Source organism: Notolepis coatsorum, assembly GCF_963971535.1.
Source record: "Notolepis coatsorum genome assembly, chromosome: 19".
Classification (NCBI taxonomy): domain Eukaryota; kingdom Metazoa; phylum Chordata; class Actinopteri; order Aulopiformes; family Paralepididae; genus Notolepis; species Notolepis coatsorum.
In genome coordinates, this window is record NC_140183.1 from 32069033 (window position 1) to 32092381 (window position 23349).

A 23349-nucleotide genomic window follows, 5' to 3' on the forward strand; every position below is an offset into this window, starting at 1 on the left:
ATAAAAATGGTTCTGGATTACCGTTTAACAGTTTAAAGTCATCTTTACCTTCTCTGTTTGGTATCCACAGTTTAAAACTTGACAGTTTTCCCTCCTGTTTGATGCCCACTTTGATCCTTCGAACCTCTCACTCAGGGCGCAGTTCCCCCTCTCTGTGCATTTCTAGGCCTGGGTCCTACACAGTTTTAAAGCCTGACAGTCTTTCTTGTTTGATACCCACACAGTTTAATACCTGACAGATTTCAACCTGATAATAAAAAGTAATAGAGTAAAATAGTACAGTGCAATAAAATAGTAGAATAGATAGTAAAATTATGCAGCAGTGCAATAAAATAGAATGGAGAGAGTAAAATAGTGCTACATTACAATCAACAGCGCAGTGTATTAACACATTCAGTGCCACGCCCCTTTGACCATATTAGGGCTACCGTGCCAATAAGGAAGTCAATGGGAGGTCGGGGAAATTTGTGAAGGCTTAAACGATATCTTAAATTATGGCTATGGGTCTAAAACACCCCTCGCTTATCAATGACTTGCTTGCAGTCAACATGTATGAAACGGATTGTTTTTTCATTGGTACATTTCCGTTTTATACCGTTTTGAATACAAGTATAGTTTTGGAGAGTTCTAGAACTTCTAGTAATTCCAGAGAAATTCCGCGATAATAGCTCTTTAGTGGAATACACAAAACACATCGTAATTTTTTGGCTGATTTATGAATCGTTTTCAAATATACGCTAGATTATCGATAGTATATGTGTACTTATGCATGCTAGAGAAGCGGGCTGAAAAATAGATTAAACATGCCGTGCTTAGCGCTAACGTTACGCACTAGGGGTGGGAATCGCCAGAGACCTCACGATACGATACTATCGCGATACTTGCGTCACGATACGATAGTATCGCGATACTAAATATATCGCGATACGCTGAGTATTGCGAAATTTATTTTATTTATTTAATTTCTTTTTGGATCAAATTTCATTTATTACCTTTTTTCAACTGCAAAGTAAAACTGTCAACATGTTTTATCTAATAAAATAAAGTTCAGTCTGTTCATCTCACTTCAATCATTTTTATTGCAGAACATGGTATTTTCTCAAGCAGACAGATGCAAACACTGTAATCTGTGTTGCATGTACCTGACAAACATTGGGATGGGAGAAAATCTGAGGAAAAATGGAGGGGGAAAAAGACCAATAAAAAAATAAAATAAAATATAAAACAATGATTAAAAAAAACATACAGATGTCTTCCATAGACTCACAGGAATTGTGTAAAGTTGCCCAGATAGTGCTAGAAATAGCAATGCATGTCCCCTTAAGTTTCAGCTGAGAGGTAGGAGCTGGAAAACATAATTGTTCCATAGCCTGAAGTCTTATGTAGTACCGGTCCAAAGTTTATAAAAATCCCACGGAAAATCCCACGGAAAAAAAAAATGTGTGGACCAGTACAAATTCGGCATGGTTATCCAAAATGGCCATTTTGAAGGAAGGCATTCAGGTTAGTGGGCTATCCTACCTCATGAAGGAAGGCATTCAGGTTAGTGGGCTATCCTACCTCATGAAGGAAAGCATTCAGGTTAGTGGGCTATCCTACCTCATGAAGGAAGGCATTTAGGTTAGTGGGCTATCCTACCTCATGAAGGAAGGCATTCAGGTTAGTGGGCTATCCTACCTCATGGAGGAAGGCATTTAGGTTAGTGGGCTATCCTACCTCATGAAGGAAGGCATTCAGGTTAGTGGGCTATCCTACCTCATGAAGGAAGGCATTTAGGTTAGTGGGCTATCCTACCTCATGAAGGAAGGCATTTTGGTTAGTGGGCCTATCCTACCTCATGAAGGAAGGCATTCAGGCTAGTGGCCTATCCTACCTCATGAAGGAAGGCATTCAGGTTAGTGGGCTATCCTACCTCATGAAGGAAGGCATTCAGGTTAGTGGGCTATCCTACCTCATGAAGGAAGGCATTCAGGTTAGTGGGCTATCCTACCTCATGAAGGAAGGCATTCAGGCTAGTGGGCCTATCCTACCTCATGAAGGAAGGCATTCAGGTTTTGTGGGCTATCCTACCTCATGAAGGAAGGCATTCAGGTTAGTGGGCTATCCTACCTCATGAAGGAAGGCATTCAGGCTAGTGACCTATCCTACCTCATGAAGGAAGGCATTCTGATTAGTGGGCTGTCATGGTCAGTGTTAATTTTGGCAGCTATTTGAGTTTTAGTCTTAGTCATGTGTCAAATGCTCCTTTTTCGTTTTCATCATATTTAGTCACCTTCATTTATTTTTCGTTTAGTCAGTTTTAGTCAACTACAGGTCTGAACATTTTAGTCTTAGTCAGTGTTAGTCTCGATTTGTCGTTTTTGTCTAGATTTAGTCGCAGAAAACTGATGATTTTTGTCTAGTTTTCGCTAATGAAAAAAAGGCATTTTATATTTTTATATTGTAAATAATGCAATTCTATGTATTAAGTATAGTCTAGCCAAAACCCTATCAGCTGATTCACAATAAGTTCAGTAGAAGGCTATAGAAGCCCAATAGTAACCAACCATTCCTTGAAATGGTCAATAGATTCAGAAATAGTCAGACATGGAATGGAACATATTCTGATTTAAATAGCTTATTATTATTTTTTAACCAACAAAGCAACATTAGGATAGTGTAAATACACAGTACACACTGATTACAATTCTCACTGGGACCTACTGTACAAATTTCACACACGTCACACACACATTCCCTTTTGTCCGTCGAGTACAACCGTAGATCGCTGACGTCACTTAAAACTTAAAATGGTGGCCTCCATCAGAGCATTCGGCTAACTACATTAGCTTAGCGAACCTGCCACTGCACTTTTTTTTTTTTTTTTTTAAACTATTTTTTTAGCTGATAGTTTTTTTTAATGTTGATAGTAGTGGGTGTACACAGACGAAGGAGTATCTACGGGGGATAGCAAGCCTGTGTCTGGGATATAGGTTCCAGGCTATTGGCTCTTCTCGCAGCCTAGCCATCCTCTAGCCTCTGTCGTCTTAAATGCTATGTTCTTTTGGTAGAACTGTTCGGCTGCCGCAGGAGTGTTGAGAGAGTAGCAGATTCCGTTCATGGTTATTGGTATAAGCTGTAGTCAAGAGAGACCTGGGACGCGGTTTTTAGCCTCGCGTAGCTTGGCTTTTAGTGGGCTATCGATTAGCCCGAAGCGTAAATGGGAAATGCTGAAATAATAACGTGAATTATTCTAAAAGTTATAATTATTTTGTCTAATCTTGTTTTAGTCAACATAAATTAAGAGAGAATTCGTCATGGTTTTTGTAAAGTACATACAAACTGAACTGTTTGTATTACAGTCATATTCCAACTTAACTGAATGCACATGTGTGTGTGGACTACTGTACTATTACAGGTATTGAAATGAACAATGCAACTACGTATCGATTTCCCCCCCACGCCTATTACGCACACACACACACACACACACGTTGTGATCGCTGTGAAAAAAACATCTGATTAACCCAAAACTGGTAACATAGAGTCCTTACCTCACATCAACGTGATGAAGGCCGGGAGGATGCGACCCTCTCTGCGTGCCCTCCTGTCTCCGGAGGTCTCGTAGTGGTGACCGGAGTGCTGGACGTCCCGCGATGATGTCGGGGAGGTCGCGACCCTCTCTGCGCCGCCCCCTATCTCCCTGTCTCCGGCTGTCCCTGAGCAATGACCGGAGTGTTGAATGTCCCGTGATTAAGACGTGGAGAACGCGACCCTCTTTGCGCCGCCCCTGTGCCTCAAATAGATTCGCTATCAGCTCTATCTTCAATCTTTCAAAATGTTCAGTTGCTATCGCTATCAGCTCTATCTTTAATCTTTCAAAATGTTCAGTTGCTATTGCATGCACTCATCTGTGTTTCACTACACACTTGAGTGCATGCTTACCAACTGTTAGTCTGCAACACTACTATCACCGACATCTAAGAAGGGAGATCCCCCCTTGAATGGCCCTTTTAAGGTTTCTCTCCTCCACACTACCTGTGGAGCATTTTTCCCTATTGTTAGGTTTTAGTGAGTTTTTCCTTACCTTCGCATGGGGTATGTCTGGGAGTGCTTGCATTCTTTCATTTATTTGCATTTATTTAAAATTTGTTGGACCTTATGGTGTTCTTGTTCTGTTCTTGACTTATTGTTATGTTTTCTTCTTGACTTGTTTAAAGAAGACATGTACGGCCCATGGGGACATTAACGTGTGTTGTCGGGCCTTTTTTTTTTACTTTTTTTTTTTTATACATTTTTTTTATCGTTCCATTTGGGATGTGGGGGGTGCTTAATGTCTGAAGGAGTCGACTGAAGGCTTCTTGTCCTCTGCAAAAGCATGCAATTGGTCCACTGATGGATACATCTTGATATTTGTCTAGTCTAGTGTGTTCATTAGATGGGTGAAATCCTCTTTCAGTGCCTCTGTGCCTGTTTTTTTAGGCAGTTAGCCTCTGGTATGCGTGCCATTAGCGTTAGCCACGCTTCTAGGCCTCTTTTCTTTTGGAAAGAATGATAAAAATATATATATACCTGTGTGTGTGTATATATATTATTTTTTTGTATTCGACTAAGAGGTTGGCAGTCGACTACGGCTCCTCTCGATCGATTATTCGACTAATAGGGGTCAGCCCTACAGTCTACCAATGTTCTTGACATAAAGGTGTATTGGAAGTAAGTTGTGCGGTTTGTTCTGTGGACTTGACCTCAACCCAGCACCTAAAATCTCATTCAAACTGTGTTAGATGCCGATGGGGCAGCCGTCCAGGGGGAGAAGAGGAAGAGGGACGCAGAGGACGATGGGGACGACAACGATGAAGATGACTAGTTTTCTTACCCCCACCCTGCTAGTGCGCTGGGATTAAGCTGTAGAACAGGAAGACGGAAAGCTGGTGTCACATATTCCAAGTTTGTATTTCCCACCCTTTTGCTTATAGATATCACTGTAGACGTCTGTTTTGTTTTTGTACACAATGCATTGAAAAATATTGTGTCTATTTGTTTCTTTTGGAAAGGCATTCCATACTCTAAACGTGTGGGAGCGTTTTAACTGAATGTTACTTAAAAACCTGAATTTGCAATAGATTCGCCATGCCCATGCCCCCTTTTTAGCCAATTGGCATGAACCCACACCTTCACACAAACACACTTCCATGCCCAACTTTAGCCTTTTAGGGCAAAGCCTGTGGCTCCTCGAGGTTAGGGACATTTTAGGGACATAGAGCTGCTGGTCACAGCTAATAACTGCACCCCAACCCCCTTTTTAGGGGTTTTCCACTTATGCTTTGTAATTCTGCAAAAAGTAGTTTGTTTCTAATGTTGACTTTTTTTCTGTTTTACTTTTGGGAGTTTTGAATTTGAAGTCTCCAAAGGAAGGAAATGCAATCATATGCCTGAGATGCTTGAAAGAAAATGTTATGGATAGTCCTGTTAACACTTTCTCTGCCACGCTTATGTACATCCTTATACCATCCTCTGCCAGCTCTATTTGTCTATGGAGAAGTTCCCCTTCTTTGCAGGGCTATAACTTTTTAAATTGTATTGCTAAATTGACATTACTATGGCCCATTCAACGTCAATTATCTATCGTTCAGGATGTAGGAACGTTATACTTTTTCATTCACATATTCATACTAAAATACGGTCTAAAGTATAAATATGTTTTTATCGTTTTCTGCAGAATTCTGCAGAACGTGATTTATAGCCCTAAATGCATTATATTGATGATCAAATACAGTTTGATAGCGATCGGCGCCGGATAAAACATTTCAAATGGATGTGCTTCTAGAAGTTACTACTCATCATCCGATGTTGACCGGATGGGGGGGGGGGGGGGGGGGGGGGGGTCGTTTATAATTCCGTGGCCAACGTTAGATGATTCATGTAGTGTGGGTGATATGATCATTAGAGCAGTTTGTATCGAACACGGTAAACATAAACGCTGAAACTTACCCCAGTCTCCTCGGGCCGTTGGGCGATGAGCGTGGAGCAAAAAGATTCCTATTATGGGATGTTGAAATATGCGATCCATCTCCAGGTTGTATAATAGTATATACGTCCAAATCATGTTGTTTATCGAGTTATTGGTAACTGATCGCTATCCATTGTGTCGAGCTCGAGTCCCGGGACCTATAGCGAGTGGTCGGACCGAATTTGGATGAGCACCAGTTTCCGTTTCCGGTTTGGGCGATCCGCCGATCGGCCACCAGATGGCGCTCTTGAACCGTTGTAGAGTTGAGAGGGGATCAACAGTAGATCTCAAGTCTCCGCGGGAGAAATATGATTGCGATCACAGATTTTTGAAATATTGATCTCAATGAGACTCATTTAGCAGAATTAGCATGGCGGGGAATGGCGTGTTAAGGCGTCCTTGGCGATTAAAGTGTTAACGTGCCCATGTTAAACATATAGATAGTCCTGGAAACACATTTGTGTGTATATGCAGGCTATATTATGCATTATTAGCAGGCGTTTTAGGTCTAAATGGGTTAACATACCCATGTTATACATATGGATGGGTCTATGTGGGTCTCAGGAGTGTTAAAGACGGACAGGTCAGACGGTCAGACACATTAACAAAAACAGGGGAGCATCGACATCATCATCACGGTTGGTGCTGATATTATGGTGGGCTTTGCCAGCTTCTCCAGACCTAGCTGTAGCTGCTTGGTCTCTGTGGTGACTGTTGATGTCTCTGTTGATTTCACGCTCCTTCACCTCTAGGGAGCTTGTAGCTCAGCAACCTGATCCTGGCCGTCCTGGAGGGACGCTTCTTGCTGTTGTAACACCGTCTCCGTCTCGTAGTGTTCTGTTGTAGTTTAGTTTTCTTTCAACCATCTCAGTAATCGATGATGTCATAGGATTGCATTTTCCTCACTTTCAGCACTCTGAACTCAGAAAACAAGGGGGGGGGGGGGTCTTGGCATATTTTAGGGAAATATATCCATTTCCACTTTCAGTGGAAAGTAAATTAAGATATGGTTGTTTGCTACATCACTCATCTTTTTGGAAATCCCCCTTGTAAAGTTTTGCACCAAGTGACATTTTAAGTGTAGAGCCTGTATAGATGTTAGCTAAAAAGTCCCAAGAAGAACCCCTGTTAGTGGTTCAGATTCTTTTGTTTGTTCTTTTCATCAAATATCCTGCAACATATATATATATATATATATATATATATATATATATATATATATATATATATATATATGTCTTTGCTGTCTTGTAAGCGGTCCCCACATCTCTCTCCCAGTAACCTTTTGTAGGATGTTCTTCTTACTGCTTTGTTCCAATCACGTCATTGATTCTCTATTTATTACACTCAAAAAGCAGCAGATTTCCTTCCTTTCCTTTCCTTTGTGTTGTGTACTGTTCTGGGGTCAGTGCAGTTCCAACTATGGATAATGTTTTTATTTTCAGGTCTCGTTTTCTTAAACCCTAGGAAAGTTACAAGATGTTCGAAGCCGTTCTTACCGGCCAGACTTGAGTTTCCAAGCAGTTTACTCAGTGTTCTTAAAGGAGCACTTGACAAAAAAAAACAATGTTGATTTATTTTGCACATAATCTCACACACATCCAAAAACTAAACCGTTTTGCACACATTCAATTAGGTTGACGGTTAATGAGAGTAGATTAGTTTGAATATGGCCTTCAGTGATGTCATCTGGGACATTGAATCCTTGTGTTAATTACAGCACCATGAAATGATAAGGTAGCAGTCCTTATAAGATGAGATATTGCTATTTTTTCATCTACATCATTTCATGGTGCTGTAATTAACACGACACAAGGATTCAGTGTCCCCGATGACATCACTGGTGACCATATTCAAACTCATTAACTGTCGAACTAAATGAATGTGTGCAAAAAAAGAGTTTTGGGATGTGCGTGAGATTATGTGCAAAATAAATCTCCATCGTTTTTTTGGTGAAGTGCCCCTTTAATGCTCAGGTGGACCTTTTGTTTCCTCTAAGAAGGTCCTGACTATCAGTCAGTAGTTAAAATCATCTCCAACTTGTGTTTTGATTACAACTGGTATTGTAAACCCCTCAAGTCATTAGTGCTTTGTCCCTCCTCCCCACTGTACTTCTGTTTTCTTACCCTAGAATAAAGACTTGAGTAAGACAATGTGTAAATAGATTTTATTTCATCTTTTCCATGTAGTAGTTTTTTTTTTACTTGCAATATATTTCCTTTTTTTATTTTGGGTATAAAAACAGAAAAGCACAGGTCAGGATGTAAAGATTCCACTCCAGACTCATTATGGTTTTATTTTGTCTTGCTGTTCAAAGTCATGTTTGAAGTTTGTGTGCTGTAATCTTCTGAAGTGTTTTTGAATAATAAAAAAAAATAGCTCTGCTAACTTGTGCCTGTATACATTTCATTAAATGCAGCATCTGATAATATCCAGAGATTTGGTTAAATCTTTAAATGTTATTATTATTAATGGTGCTATAGATGACATTCAGCCACTAAATATAAGCACTAGCATGTCTTTTATCCAATCGGGGGCATTCCACGTGGGGAAATTGGAAGTAGGGAGGTGATGTATGTAAACAACATACATTTTGGATAATATTTCTTTTTACATTCAAATGTTATCGCATCTTTCAATATATTAGGGCAGCAACTATTTTAATCATTTAATCTGTCGATTACTTTGAAGAAAAAAGCGAATTTAAGCAAAAAGGCTTTATTCCTCGTCTTGTATGATGCTCTAAAAACGTGCAAATTGATGGTTAGAAAACATGGCAAATGTAAATTTATGCTATACATCAATATAATTATATTTAAGTTGCAGAAAATGAGGGAAAATGGTGATTATACACATTTCCCAGGATATCTGTCATCTTGGTAAATGTGAGGAAAATGTTTGAATTCCTCCCACGCACTCTGACGCTTGGAGGCCATTATATTTTTAAATGTTACTTTCGGACAAGTTGTGTTTTTGTAGATTTTTATTGGGTTTTTACTACCGGGCAGTCCGGTAGAGAGAGTGAGAGGAGAAATGGTAGATGGAGCAGGGGAAGACATTTGGCAAAGAACGCCGGGTCCGGGAATCGAACCCGGGTCGGCCGTGTTGCGACGCAGCGCATTACGTGGTTCACCACTCGGGCGCCCCAGGCCATTATATTTTTGATGAATAATTGAAAGGGATCAGGATATCAAGCACCAGGCGTTTGCTATCAGCAAGTGATCCGTTTTAAAGGTTGGGGTTCGGTGTGACGTGTCCAGTGAGGTCAAGCTGTGGGTTCGATTTCTATACAGATTCATTGATTCAGATTTGGACATAAACCATGCCATCAAGTCTTCACTGTATTTCAGCCTTATTCACAGATTATTGGCCTCATTCCGCCCTGATGTGGAATGTGGTACATCCTGGGACATGTATCTTCCGGATAATCAACGCTTTCCTACATTTACTGTATGGTAAATAGACTGCATTTATATAGCACTTTTATCTACTCAGCGCTTTTTATTTATTTAACCAGGCAGGTCAAAAATTCTTATTTTCAATGACGGCCTGGCGAGAGGACAACAGGTCCCCTCGAAGGGTAACAGGGAAAGGGGACACGTTTTTTAAATAAAATAAATAGAAAAGAGACTGATGGTACATGCATCACAGAGGTAAGGGAGATAATTAAAAACCCACATCAAACAACCAAATCAAATTACAAAGGGGCGTACATGAAGCAGAACAGTGAAATGACAGTTAAAAGGCTGTGTGACAGTTGCAGGTGTGGGTAAACAACTCTGAGATAGAGTCCTTAAAAGTAGTGAGGGGGATCAATTAGTCTATTTTCAAAGTCTCTTGCATTTCGTTCCAACTGCTGGGAGCAGCAAATTGGAAGGAGGGGAACATCTAGGGAGATATGGTGAGCAGCTCTGGTGTTGTAGGGAGTAGACGACAAATTTTACAAATGTATCAAATAAGGAGGGGTCAGACCAAGGAGGGTTTTGTAAATGAGTGTAAGCCAATGAATTTCTCATTGAGAGTGTAACGATAGCCAATTTACAAGTCACAGTGATGTGTTGAAAGGGGCATTTGTAGCAAACCTAATTGCTGAGTGATAAATCCTCTTAACATGCATAGTGGATGTTTTTAGGACGATTTGCCCACCGGCACTTTAGCGACCCCTAGTGGCTCGGGTGTGCATAATTTGTAATACAATATATATATCGAATTGAAGGCTTATTTGTTGCCTGTCGATAGTGACAAAATCCGTTCCGCGGTTCTCGAGTTACATGCCGGTATTTGAGGCTTTTGCAAAGTACACGGTATTGTGCAAAATACCACTCCCGACTCTTGGGGCTCTAGTTCCGTCAATCTAGATCTGATCTCGAAAATGATTGTGGGGGGTTGTAGCCAATGAGTGTGGCTTTCCAATGATACCCCACCTGGGGATGTATGAATCAGGGATCTGGTGAAAAACTAACGAGCGAAAACAGGACGAGAAAAACAGCAGAATGAATTGAAGTCTATGAGAAAACTCAGTTTTTCTTTTGATTGATTGATTGATTGAAAACTTTATTAACAGATTGCAGAATGGGTACAGTACAACTCAATACATACAATTCTTAAGGGGATGCAGACCAGAGAAAGACTTTCTTCTTGTTTACATCAGGGTCCCCCATTTTCAATTCATCATAACATATGACACACACGACATACAGATAGACAGTACTGCTACATCTATACATTTATGACATATCAGATTTGCAAATACAGTACTGTTTCTGATACAAAAAGAGTCCAGAAAAGAGAGTATATACATTTGATGTAGAAACTGTACATTGGAGGGTAGGTGGGGGACGGGACGGGGGGACTGTACATTGGAATATTGACAACCATACTTTGTCAGTTACTGTACGTTGGGTTAGGACATTTACAGGGGCCAGTTTTGAATTGCAGTCTCCCGTAGGTGTTTTTTGAGAGTGTTTTTGAAAGTGGATAGTGATTCACATTCCTTTACAGCTTTGGGTAGGGCGTTCCACATTGATGTGGCATAATTGCGAAACGTGTTTAGTCCCTTGTTTGAGCCGAATCTGGGTTTAACATGATTTGTGGGGCTCCCTCTGGTGTTGTGTTTGTGGTATTCACTGACCTTTGGGAAGTATTTTGACATGTTTGTCAGCTTGTACACAGTTTACCAAAATCACTCATTTCTGAATGTCTTTTGAATTTGAATCTTTATGAAATTTGGACATGTACTACATAAGGCTTCAGGCTATGGATCCGTATGGATTTGTAAGCCATACCACCTTCTGGGGAAATACTACCTCTGGACTACTAACTACTACAGAAAAACTTGAGTAACACATTTTTCTACAACTCATGTTCAGACCTATGGTACTCTATTACGTTAGCACAAACATTTTATTCTCTTTCTGGAATCAGAAACTTCAGAATGTCATCTTTCAAAAGAGACCAGGCTCATGCATGTATAAAGTATGTTGTTTTGGTTTGCAAAAAAAGTATGCAGTCCTCAAACATTTTAACTAAAAAGGCCACTTTTGGGGGCTCAGGTTAGGCGATCAAGGAACATTTTTCTTGCATGCATGTAAATGACATCGCTATAGTCAAACAATGGGAGAATGGACTAGGGAGCGTTTAGCAGAGTGATTAAAGCAGGGGCGATTCATGTACAAGAAGCTTTTAATTTTGATTGAAGATGTAACACATGCTGAGAAAAATAAAGTGTATTATCTAACCAGATACCCAGGTATTTATAACAGGTGACTGTATCCAGAACTGAGCCATTAGTAGTTGTGATATTTCCAGGAGGGACAACTGACCTTTTTTCAAACCACATAACTTCTGTTTTAGATGTGTTCAAGATTTAAGACTAGAGAAGGCAGCCTGTATACTAGTGAAGCTGTCTCGAAGATCATCTAAGACTAGAGAAGGCAACCTGTATACTAGTGAAGCTGTCTTGAAGGGAGGTTAAGACTAGAGAAGTCAGCCTGTATACTATTGAAGCGGTCTTGAAGAGAGGTTAAGACTAGAGAAGTCAGCCTGTATACTAGTGAAGCAGTCTTGAAGAGAGGTTAAGACTAGAGAAGGCAGCCTGTATACTAGTGAAGCAGTCTTGAAGAGAGGTTAAGACTAGAGAAGGCAGCCTGTATACTATTGAAGCGGTCTTGAAGAGGTTATATTAAGACTAGAGAAGGCAGCCTGTATACTATTGAAGTCTTGAAGAGAGTGCAGAACAGCATCGGGAGAAGGTCCAACTGAATACAAAACGGTGGCATATGCATACAAATGAATACTAGAATTTTCTTCTATACTAACAATGTTATGTTTTTGTCTTTACAACGTATGCCTCACATTCACCCATTCACTCACTCACACACCGACAGCGGAGGCAACCATGCAAGGAGCCGGACTCAAACTGGGAACCTTCAGATTACCAGACGTCAGACGACCACTGTATGACAGTCATAAAGGATCTCAGGTATTCAAAGATCAAATGGAGTTTAGTTGGAATAAGCACTTTTAGTTGTTGAATCTACACAGTCCTCATTCAACACAATCTGGCACTGAGATCATGTAGACTCAACCACTAAATGTTTCATGTCATGCTTTTTCAACTAGTACGAGTAGATAAGAGATATGTACAGATATGTAGAAAGGATTATATGCAGTATACAGACGGATAATACCTATTATTGTGCATGTGGATAGTTATTGTACATGCTATCATACAGAGTTATATGGGTTATATGCAGGTATATTCAGAAGGATCTGGAAATATATATGTTAAATATATATTTATATACAGTATTATTATACATGCTATCTTACAAAGTTATATTGGTAGACTATAGTATGAGGTAGGTAGTTATTACAGTGGTAGGCAGTGTAGACAGTGAAAGCAGTAGGTAGGTATAAATTTAGTATAGGCAACAGTTAAAAGTGTATACAGTATGGGTAACAGAGCCTAGAGTTCAAAGTTCAGAGATCATACAGTGTGGGGGTGGGGCTGTCAGAGTTCAGGGAGATGACAGCTGAGGGGAAGAGGCTGTTCCTGAGTCTGCTTGACATGGAGCGCCTCCCAGAGGGGAGGAGGGTAAACAGTCCATGATTGAGATGAGAGGTGTCCTTGACAATGCTGCCTGCAGGGAGTGATGCACCTGTGATGCGTTGGGTGGTTTTCAGTGCTGCAGTGCTTTCTGGTCTGAGGCAGTGCAGTTGCCGTCCCAGACTGTAATGCAGTTGGTGAGTATGCTTTATATGGCACACCGGTAAACGTTCACCAGAATCTGAGGAGACAGGTGGGCTTTCCTCAGTCTCCTCAGGAAGAAGAGACGCTGGTGAGCCTTCTTGACCAGTGACGAGGTATTGAGGGTCCAAGAGAGGTCCTCAGAGTTGTGGGTAGGTAGGTTTTATTAGGTAGGTAGGTTTTAGTATACATACATAGTACCGGTATGTATATATATATATATTTATTTATCTATTTATTTTTATTACATAACATCTGACTGATCTGGCCAGGTCTGTTTATGCCTGAAGTTCCTACATTGCTCACTTGGTGGTGCTAGAGACTGCCTGTTTGATCATATTCCTGGGTTGGGAAGAAAACTTGGAAATCTAAAAATGTAATCAATGTTAAAATCAGTTACAGTTAGTTACAATAGCAATAAGAAACATCATACAGACTCAGTAATGTAATCTGTTTACTGAGTAGTTACTTTAAGACTTTAAGTTTGATAACTGTAATTTGAAAATAATAATCATTATCATCATTACTATTTTCATAATAATAATAACAATTATTATTATTATTATCATCATCATTCAATAACTAACAGATTACAGGTGGTGTTTAATCCCCATTACATGTAACCCAGTACTCCCTAACCCTACTCTGGACCAATATACAAGCTAAGCTATTTTCCAGTCTTAAATACAATATATATATATATATATATATATATACAATATACCAGTCTTACAAAATATACAGATACATGAAGTATTGATTGTTTACTTCAACCCCCAATCTGTATTTATTCTTTTCTTTACTGTTACTGTTTCAATGTTGGGTAAATCCACTTACATTCCAGAAGACTTTGATCTACAGATGGAAAATACCAGAATATAGGTCAGTTTTAACTTGAGATGAGGACTGGAGCTCCTCAGACCTGGACCATAGTCATCATCATAAAGGAAGGCACTGGTGCTGCTCAGACCTGGACCATAGTCATCATCATGGTGCAGAATGCAGCAAGGTGACAGCTGAGGGGAAGAAGCTGTTCCTGAACCTGCTGGTTCATGAACTGAGATTCCTGTAGCGCCTAACAGGCTGTGGCCGGGGTGAGAGGTGTCCTTGGCCTAACAGGCTGTGGCCGGGGTGAGAGGTGTCCTTGGCCTAACAGGCTGTGGCCGGGGTGAGAGGTGTCCTTGGCCTAACAGGCTGTGGCCGGGGTGAGAGGTGTCCTTGGCCTAACAGGCTGTGGCCGGGGTGAGAGGTGTCCTTGGCCTAACAGGCTGTGGCCGGGGTGAGAGGTGTCCTTGGCCTAACAGGCTGTGGCCGGGGTGAGAGGTGTCCTTGGCCTAACAGGCTGTGGCTGGGGTGAGAGGTGTCCTTGGCAGTGCTGCTTGCCATCTGCAGACACCTCTTGTGCTGTGACAGCCTCAAGCTCTGGGAGTGGAGTACCGGTGATGCGTTGGGAGGTTTTCACCATGCTCTGAATTGATTTCCGGTCTGAAGCAGAGCAGGTGTCATACCAGACTGTGATATAGTTAGTGAGAATGCTTTCTATGGTGCATCAGTAGAAGTTCACCAGAATCTGAGGAGACAGGTGGGCTTTCCTCAGTCTCCTCAGGAAGACCAGGTCTTCGGAGATGTGGACACCCAGAAACTTGAAGCTGATGACATGCTCAACCTCTGTCCCGTTTAATGGGGGTGTGGGTGCCTCCTTTGGGTTTTCTCCACAATGAGCTCTTGGTGTTGTGGGTCAGGTTGTTGTCGGTGCACCACATCGCCAGGTGCTGGACCTCCTCCTTGTAGGCCGAGCCATTGTTGTTTTTGATGAGGCCCACCACCGGTGTGTCGTGTGCAAACTTGATCTTGTCCTGTCACAAGCCTTGCCATTTTCACCAGTTGTCATAAAATAACATTTGAACCACAGATTAAAGGCATAATCTGTAATGTGACTTGTAAACAGTGACCTGAGGCAAAAGATGACAACATGGTACTGCACTTTGTTTCTAGTTTTGGTCTGACGTGTGGGTTGAGTGGGCATAGGGGAGGGGTTGTGTGGTCTCTAGAGAAGTCCAGAGAGGAGTAGAGTAGACTTAGGGGAGGGGTTGTGGGGTCTCTAGAGAAGTCCAGAGATATTCACAGCATAATAGGTTACTAAACTCCAAACCACACGTCAGACCAAAACAGAAAAAGTTACAATAAATAATAATTATTGCAGCTTTAAATTAGATGCCTCACTGGAGTTTCGGTGTGACTATAGGACAGAATGAATCATGGGTCTGATTGGCTTGTTTAAGTTTTCCAGGAACATTTTGAGACTACACTAGGTCAGTTACAGTTAACCCTTTCACTGCCACACTACAGAAGGTTAACCCTTTACTATCACACTACTACCGGTTACTGTTGTGCGGCAGTGAAAGGGTTAAAAGGTTACAGGCCAATACATAAAGTTTGTTGTTATAGTATGGGGGTAGATTTGTGGATTCTACTTTTGCGTTTGTTTATTTTTTTTAGAAATCTACCCCCATATTATAGCACTACCAACTGGCCAAATGGCACCAAATTTGACATTGCACAGCACAAAGTCGATCGGTTGAACAGTTCTGGAGATATGCACGTCACACACACACAGACATGCACGCACACAGAGAGAAAGAGATTCCTTCCTTTACAGTTAGATAATTCAGAAAACTGTCACAATTTTTACCATAATTTTTTTTAAATAAATGTATCGCTTATCTTAACCCTAACCTTAATCACTCACTACCTACAAATTAAAATACTGGAATAAAATAATTCTGGGCCATGGGATCCAGCATCTACCTTTAGCCTACCTGGTTATTATCACCTTGTTCAATAACCAGGAAATTAACTAAATATTTATTTTTCTCAGCAAATCTCTTAGTTACAAAGAGTCTTTTTATTTTATCCTACTGTACTGTAATTGTCTGTCCAAAAGCGAACCAAAAGCGACCAAATCAAAACTACTTGGCAATGAAGACCTTTCTGATTCTGATTCTGGTTGTTTTGAGAGAAAAGGAGGAGGGAGTGATTTATTTGTCTTCTTTACTCCCCTCTAGTGGTCAAACGATTATTGCAGCTTCAACTTAACATTTACAGAAAAAGCTCCTGTTTGGAGCCAGGAAGGAACCCCATCTACTACCTAATGTTGTGCTCAGGTTGCAGTCAGTAGCTGTGTGTTGGGTGGGGGAGGGGTGCATTACGTGATCGACAACATGTTTACTTTTTATGTGAAAAACTCCTGTATTAATCCAGTTCCCCAACTTCCCTGAAGTTTCATTACCTAAAAGCACATGACCAGCCAGGAATAAGCACTCGCTCTGCGTATCAGTGCTATATCATCATCACCCCCGCGGCACCCGCTTAATCACACTGTTCTGTGATCTGTCTCCATGTCTGTTCAAACACGGTGCCAGCCTGCTCTGCTCAGTGTAACAGTAGGTAGGTCAGTAGGGATTATCTCTGGCCTTTAAGCAGAGGAGCCGGCTGCCTGGCACAGTGACCGACTGGCAAGAGAAACCTGCTGTGTGGGTGTGGGTGGGGAGATACTGGTCGGGTGAGGGGTTAACAGCAGCTCATACAAACCAGAGCAGACTCTAAACTCACTGGTCTAATGTTAGAGAGTAATGTTAAAACATCATCATGATGTCACCCTGTGGTCCCCAGCCTTGATGACGTCACTGAGACTCATTGGCTTTTGCTCATTTTCAAGAACATATCAAAGAACACATTTTCATTGAGTGCAGTGCACACTGTGCCCCCCACACACACACACACACACACATTATATTACATATCGTTAGCCTCATACGATAATTGCCTATGTCATTTTTCAAGATTTTTGGAAAAGAAGAAAAAACTAATTTTCCAGCAAATGTGTACAAGTTTTTAATTTATATTTAGAAAATAAAGTTCCACAAGGTGTATCAACAAGTTTGCAAAAATACAAAAACACAACAACCATTGTGTAACAAAATAAGGTGACTTTTAAACGAAATATGTCGTGACTTAGGCAGTTATTATTATTATTATTATTATTATTATTATTATTATTATTATTATTATTATTATTATTATTATTATAAGTCATGCGATCGGCATCTGTGTATGTAACGTTAAAAAGTCACACGAGTGAGTTAGGCAGATGGGGACTTTTGAACATAAGAAGTGTTCTGATTGGCTGAGGAGGACATAGGCACTAAGCCAAGGCGATGCAGCAGTGTGAGGAGATTACAGTTAGGCAGAAATCTCAATTTGGCCAAAAAAAATTGTAGGCTAACGATATGTGGGGTTCAGGTCCACTGGAAAACTATCGAAATGTACTTTAAAGGTGCTATAGATAACATTCAGCCACTAGATGTCTCACTAGACTCTAGAGCGTTCTGTCTCATCTCAATAAACGGCAGCAAAGCAAGCTTAAATGTATTTCCTTAGAAATCGTGCCATTTGTCGCTTGATTTATGAATAGTTTTCAAATAAACGCTAGATTATCGTGTACTTATGCACAAAGAGCAGCAGGGTCTGAAAAATCGGTTCTCCGTACTTTGGTCGGTACAACCTCACACACACACACACACACACTCCGATGGCAGTGATAGGAACATCTGATTACCCCAAGACTCGTAACATAAAGGCCTTACCTCACATCTGACGTCATGCAAAAAGATGAATCCAATTCCTGATCGCCATTCCAAATATCGATCGCGTTTATTGATCCAACATTATATCCAAAAACACATAGATCCACGCTGCTCCGAGTGTCCCCAGTCAATGCAATGGTATCCAGCTGCATCCCCGAGAAGTAAAACCTGGACCGGACAGATTTTTTTGCTGCACTGTCCCACTCAATCCAATCCAATGATGTGCAATACCATCCGGGAGACGATAGGGGGCGGTATTTGCCCTTTGCGAACTCAGACCCAGTCCCAATGATAACATCAGGCTGGATGGATGAAAAATGTATGGATATCGCTAATAAAAGAAATATGGATTAAAACCCGAGTTTTCTCGGGTTTGGCGCCCAGAGCATGGCGAGTTAACACTGACTATCTCGGGTTTGGCCTCCAGTGAGTTAACCTATTTGTTTAATTAAACCGTAGCGCAAGCCCAACTAGGTGTCTTATATTATTTGTTGACTTAACGACTATGATAATTAGCACATTAATTAAATTCAAGATGATAAAAGCATTTGATATCTGTCTGTCAGCTACATTAAATCAGCAGTAGCTTATATCTTCAGTGTAAATGCTTGCTTAACTCAATGGAGGCCAAACCCGAGATAAGTCAGGTTAACTCGCCATGCATTGGGCGCCAGACCCGAGATGTCTCGGGTTTTGGTCGTTTATTCCTTTATTTGGATATTTGTATTCATTATTCATCCAGGGACCTTGGTGTTACCATAGGGAATGAGTCTGAGGTCGCCAAAGTGCAATACCGGCCGCATCCAGCTAATCAAATAATCAGAAAAGCCCCCCCCCCTTTCATGCATTCATGATGGAACATAATACCTATGATATAAATTTGATTTCGGAATAATAGCATGTGCAGGCAAGAAACATCAGCAACATCTATAGTGGAATGGTCGTATAAGGCTATAACTCAGCATTTCTGGGATTACCCTAGACCGCTCTAAAACGATACTTTTTTACATATTGAACGATAGATAAGTGATGTCAAATGGGCCATAGTATTGTATCCATAGCTATAACTATACTATAGCACAACAAATAAGAATAAACTATACAAATCAGTTAAGACAAGTTGATACACAGTGGTCAGAGATCATACTTTTAAATGCAGCAAGAGAAGGAATAAGCTCCAACTTCAGAGTAGTTAGAGGGCATTCCAGGTGTTGGAAGCATCAAAGGAAAAAGCAGTTATACCTAGTTCAGAACAAACTCGAGGAACCCTAAGAACCAGTGCTACGAGTCATTTAAATGTGGAGAAAATATTCCAAGATTTCATGTGTGAGTTTTAGATACATTTACATTTTACATTTAGTCATTTAGCTGACGCTTTTATCCAAAGCGACTTACAAGTTCTGTACGACAAGCCATCAGGAAGGGCACAACTCTATCAGCTGAGCAACAATGTTCATCAAAGTGTTGAGTGCTACAGTGTAGGTTAGTTTATTAGGACAAGTGCATGACAGTACGGTTAGTTAGGGTTAGATTTTTTTTTTTATTGTTTTTTTTTTTAAATTCAGATAATGGTTGAAGAAGTGCGTCTTTAGTCGACGGCGAAAGATTGGACGTGATTCGGCTGTCCTAACTGGGGTGGGTAGTTCATTCCACCATTGTGGGGCAAGGACTGAGAATAGGCGACTTCTACTTCTATCTAGATAGCATTCCATTAGTGGCCAGGATGATTCAATAATTTAATCAGTTGATTCATTGCTGGTTGTGTTATGGTTTGTAACCGACCCCAATCGCACAACACAAGACAGGTATGAGAGTAAGCCAAAACAGGGCATTTATTTCTTACATAACAAAAAGCGGCACAGTCCCTTTAAGGGAAAACACAAAAACACTAGAGTCAAGGAAATATGGAAAAGCGGCACTGTGCCTTTAAGAGGCGAACAGGCTAAGGGACTAAGGCTAAGGGCCAGGGCTAAGTGTCAGGGCCAGGACCAGGGGCACTGGAGAGGGGGACAGGGACAGAGGCCCGGAGAAGCGGGCTGGAGACAGGGACAGAGAAACAGGGTTAAGGCCTTGGACTGGAGGGGAGTCTGCAACCTATGTACTCTCCCGAGGTGATTGCAAACTCCAAACAGGTGCGTGAAGGTAGAGGATCAAGGATGTCCAAGGGTGGGGGCTGGTGAAGAGTAGAGGAGAGTAAATCATCGCAAGGGTGGGGGCTGATGAGGAGAGTAGACAGGGAAAACACAGGAAAAAGGTCCAGGGACAGGCGAATCCTCACAGGTTGAAGTACTGGTAGTTAGAATAGAAATACTAGTCAGGTGCTATAGATACAAATTGTTTGTACAATTTTTAATAATACATACACAAAGCTTTTAGAAAGGTGCAGAATAAAAGTATTGCTTTTCACACCCAAAAAGTATTGATTAATGAATTTATCATTTTGAAAATGTTGCCGGGTCCATGTAGGGTGACCAGATGCAAAAAGTCCAAAAGCAGGACAACAGTAAGATTTTGGTGGGACAAAGTGGGACAGATAGATAATGTAAATTTTTTTTTATAGAATAACTGGTCTTCACCGAATAGATAAAGGTGGGACCATTGGGGTTTTTAATTCACTCAAACAACTCTCCACTGAGGAAGGTGCCAGCACATACATAACTATGGATGTAGCTTTTGTACGACCACACGATATTTTTTTTGCAATCTCTGTGGCCAAATGACAGGAGCTAGCTTGCTAACACAGTCGGCTGACCTGTATGAATGGGTGGGTACAGTGTGATAGACGCTTGTTATCTCAGCTGCAGTGACTTTGTCCATCTGGCTAAAAAAAAATTCTGAGGGTAACATTTTTTGGTTTAAGAAGAAACATATCCATAGATCTGGATGTTTCTTTTTGGTGAGCCACTTTCATGTCAGACTCACGTCCACTGTGGCGCTTCAAGTCGTATTCTCCATGAGAAATTGAAAACAAACTATGACACAAAACACAGAAAGCTCCCTGAGGATTGCCTGACATCGGCCTCACCCAGGCATGTGTCGTTTACCATTCTTGGTTGTAACTGCAGGTCAGTTTCTTTTTACTGCTTTCCATCTTGATTCCTAGTTCGCTTGTAATGTTGTTGTGTTTTTTTTTGACAGCTCGCTAAACGTTGACAGCGTGCTACATTTTGACAGCGCGCTAAATTACTATAACCAATCAGATCTGCGATATGAGGTAGCGTCACGAGCAGAGCGCTAAATTACTACCTAACCAATCAGATCTGCGATATGAGGTAGCGTCACAAGCAAAGCAATGTGTGTGGACAAGAGGCAGGTTGCTACGTTTACTGTAGGGAGGGGCTTTTAGACCCATGTTTTTTTTTGCTTCAATATGCGGGACATTAGGTCAAATGGCTGTGCAGTGCAGTACAACCAAAAGCGGGACACCTGGTCACCCTAATCCCCTCCCTACTTCCCATTTCCCCCACATGGAATGCACTTGATTGGATAAATGACATGCTGGTGCTCTAGTGCAGTGGTTCCCAAAGTCGGGGTCGCGACCCAAAGGTGGGCCGCGAGCAGCCACGGATGGGCCGCGAGATGATTAATTTTTTTTTTTTTTTTTTTTGTCAGGCCACTGAATTTAGAAGCAGGCCAGGACAGTGTTTCTAGTTGTATTCTAAAATTCTTTTCTATTGTATTCTAAAATGTGACTATATGGTTTTATATTAACTTAATAAATAAACAAAAACGAAAAATCTACTTATTTCAACGAACATTTCAAACTAAATAACAGATTATGCACATAAAACGCTGAAAACAACCGAAGCAACAATAGTATTTTAATGAGGCTATTATTATTATCATTATTATTTTGCAACAAGTTAGCCCTCTCATAAATAGCACATATAAATGAATAACTAACTTGAACTAACTTAATAGGATTGAAGTGATATTTGGCTTAAAAAAACGGTCGCCTGGCAAAAAAAAAAGCCAGACGATGTGCATTGGGCCGCGGCTCTCTGACGCCTTATTTTCTGGGCCCCGGCCTGAAAAGTTTGGGAACCCCTGCTCTAGAACAGTGGTCACCAACCCGTCGATCTTGATCGACTGGTCGATCTTTGAGACTGTCCCTGTAGATCTTTCCATGAAAATTAAAAATAAAAAAAATGTTTTTTTTTTTAGATCTTACCCTGAGAGTCCACATTACAGTTCTACTTTTGTTTTGATGTGAAAAGTGATGCTGCATTTAGCACTGACTGAGAAAGTACACATACAGTTCTACTTTTGTTTTGATGTGAAAATGATGCTGCACTTAGCACTGACTGCACTTAGCACTGACTGCACTTAGCACTGACTGAAAAAGTACACATTACAGTTCTACTTTTGTTTTGATGTGAAAAGTGATGCTGCATAAGATGACTGCAGTTAGCACTCACTGAGAAAGTACACATTACAGTTCTACTTTATAAAATGCTAACTGTAAATATGTTTGTCAATGTTAATAATATGAGAAAGTCCACATTACAGTTCTACTTTTGTTTTGATGTGAAAAGTGATGCTGCATAAGATGACTGCACTTAGCACTGACTGAGAAAGTACATAATAGTTCTACTTTGACGTTTTAATGTTGGACCAAAGCATTGCATGTAATTAGAATACAGGCAAATAAAAGTAATTTAGTTTAAAGTACAATCTTGGCTGTCTTTTTCTCTCAATGCTTCAATAGGTAGATCTTGCCTTCACCAAAAAAAAAAAGTGATCTTGGGCTTAAAAAGGTTGGTGACCACTGCTCTAGAAATATATTGATATTCATCACGGTATAAAATGGAAATGTATGTATGAAAAAATTATCTGTTTCATGCATGTTGACTGGAAGCAACTCATTGATGACTACACATGTTATTTAGATCTATTGCTATTATATTTTATATGTTTTATGCACTCACAAATAAGTCCTTTCCGCCATTGGATACAGCTTTGGCCCAGAAGGGCATCAGCAGAGGGCGCTGTTGGCCCTGAAAGAGTTAAAAGTTAATTTTGCAGCAAGCTATCATAAGCTAAGAGATGATTGTTTGTAGTGCCTTTAAGACCGGTACATTTCCCTCAGTCCAGTGTTATTTCTGTTCACTGCAAACTACCTTTTCACTTCAGACCATTCACTTTGTTTCTTTGCAAAGGTTTGCGGCTAACATTTGAAATATTTTGCGAACGCTTGCCTTGTTCGCAGAATTTGTAAGCACCTCAGAATAGTTTTAAACTTTCAACAAATAAGACATGATTCACATGCTGATTGTCGTCCATGGTAATGCAATCCTTGGTTGTCCAATTCGGTAGGTGGCACTGCATCGGCGTATCTAGACCACTATCAGTAGGGCACGTGCCCTACTGATGATCATCTGTGCCCCAGTGATTAAAAAAAAATAAAAAATTTACAAATGTTTTTTATTTCCCCTTTTTTAACATGATCAAATGATATTTTTTAC

At 40.7% G+C, this 23349-nt stretch overlaps 1 protein-coding gene across 1 annotated transcript in view; it reads left to right on the top strand.

The window, feature by feature from the left end:
• The window catches only part of LOC311246278 (acidic leucine-rich nuclear phosphoprotein 32 family member D-like), a 44605-nt gene extending 36232 nt beyond the window's left edge, over positions 1–8373 (top strand). Inside the window, exon 7 of the mRNA XM_084336413.1 lies at positions 4764–8373. Within this exon, the coding sequence (XP_084192539.1) occupies positions 4764–4846 (83 nt within the window). The 3' untranslated portion in view covers positions 4847–8373. The remainder of the gene's footprint in view (positions 1–4763) is intronic.
• The last annotated feature ends 14976 nt before the right edge of the window (positions 8374–23349 follow it).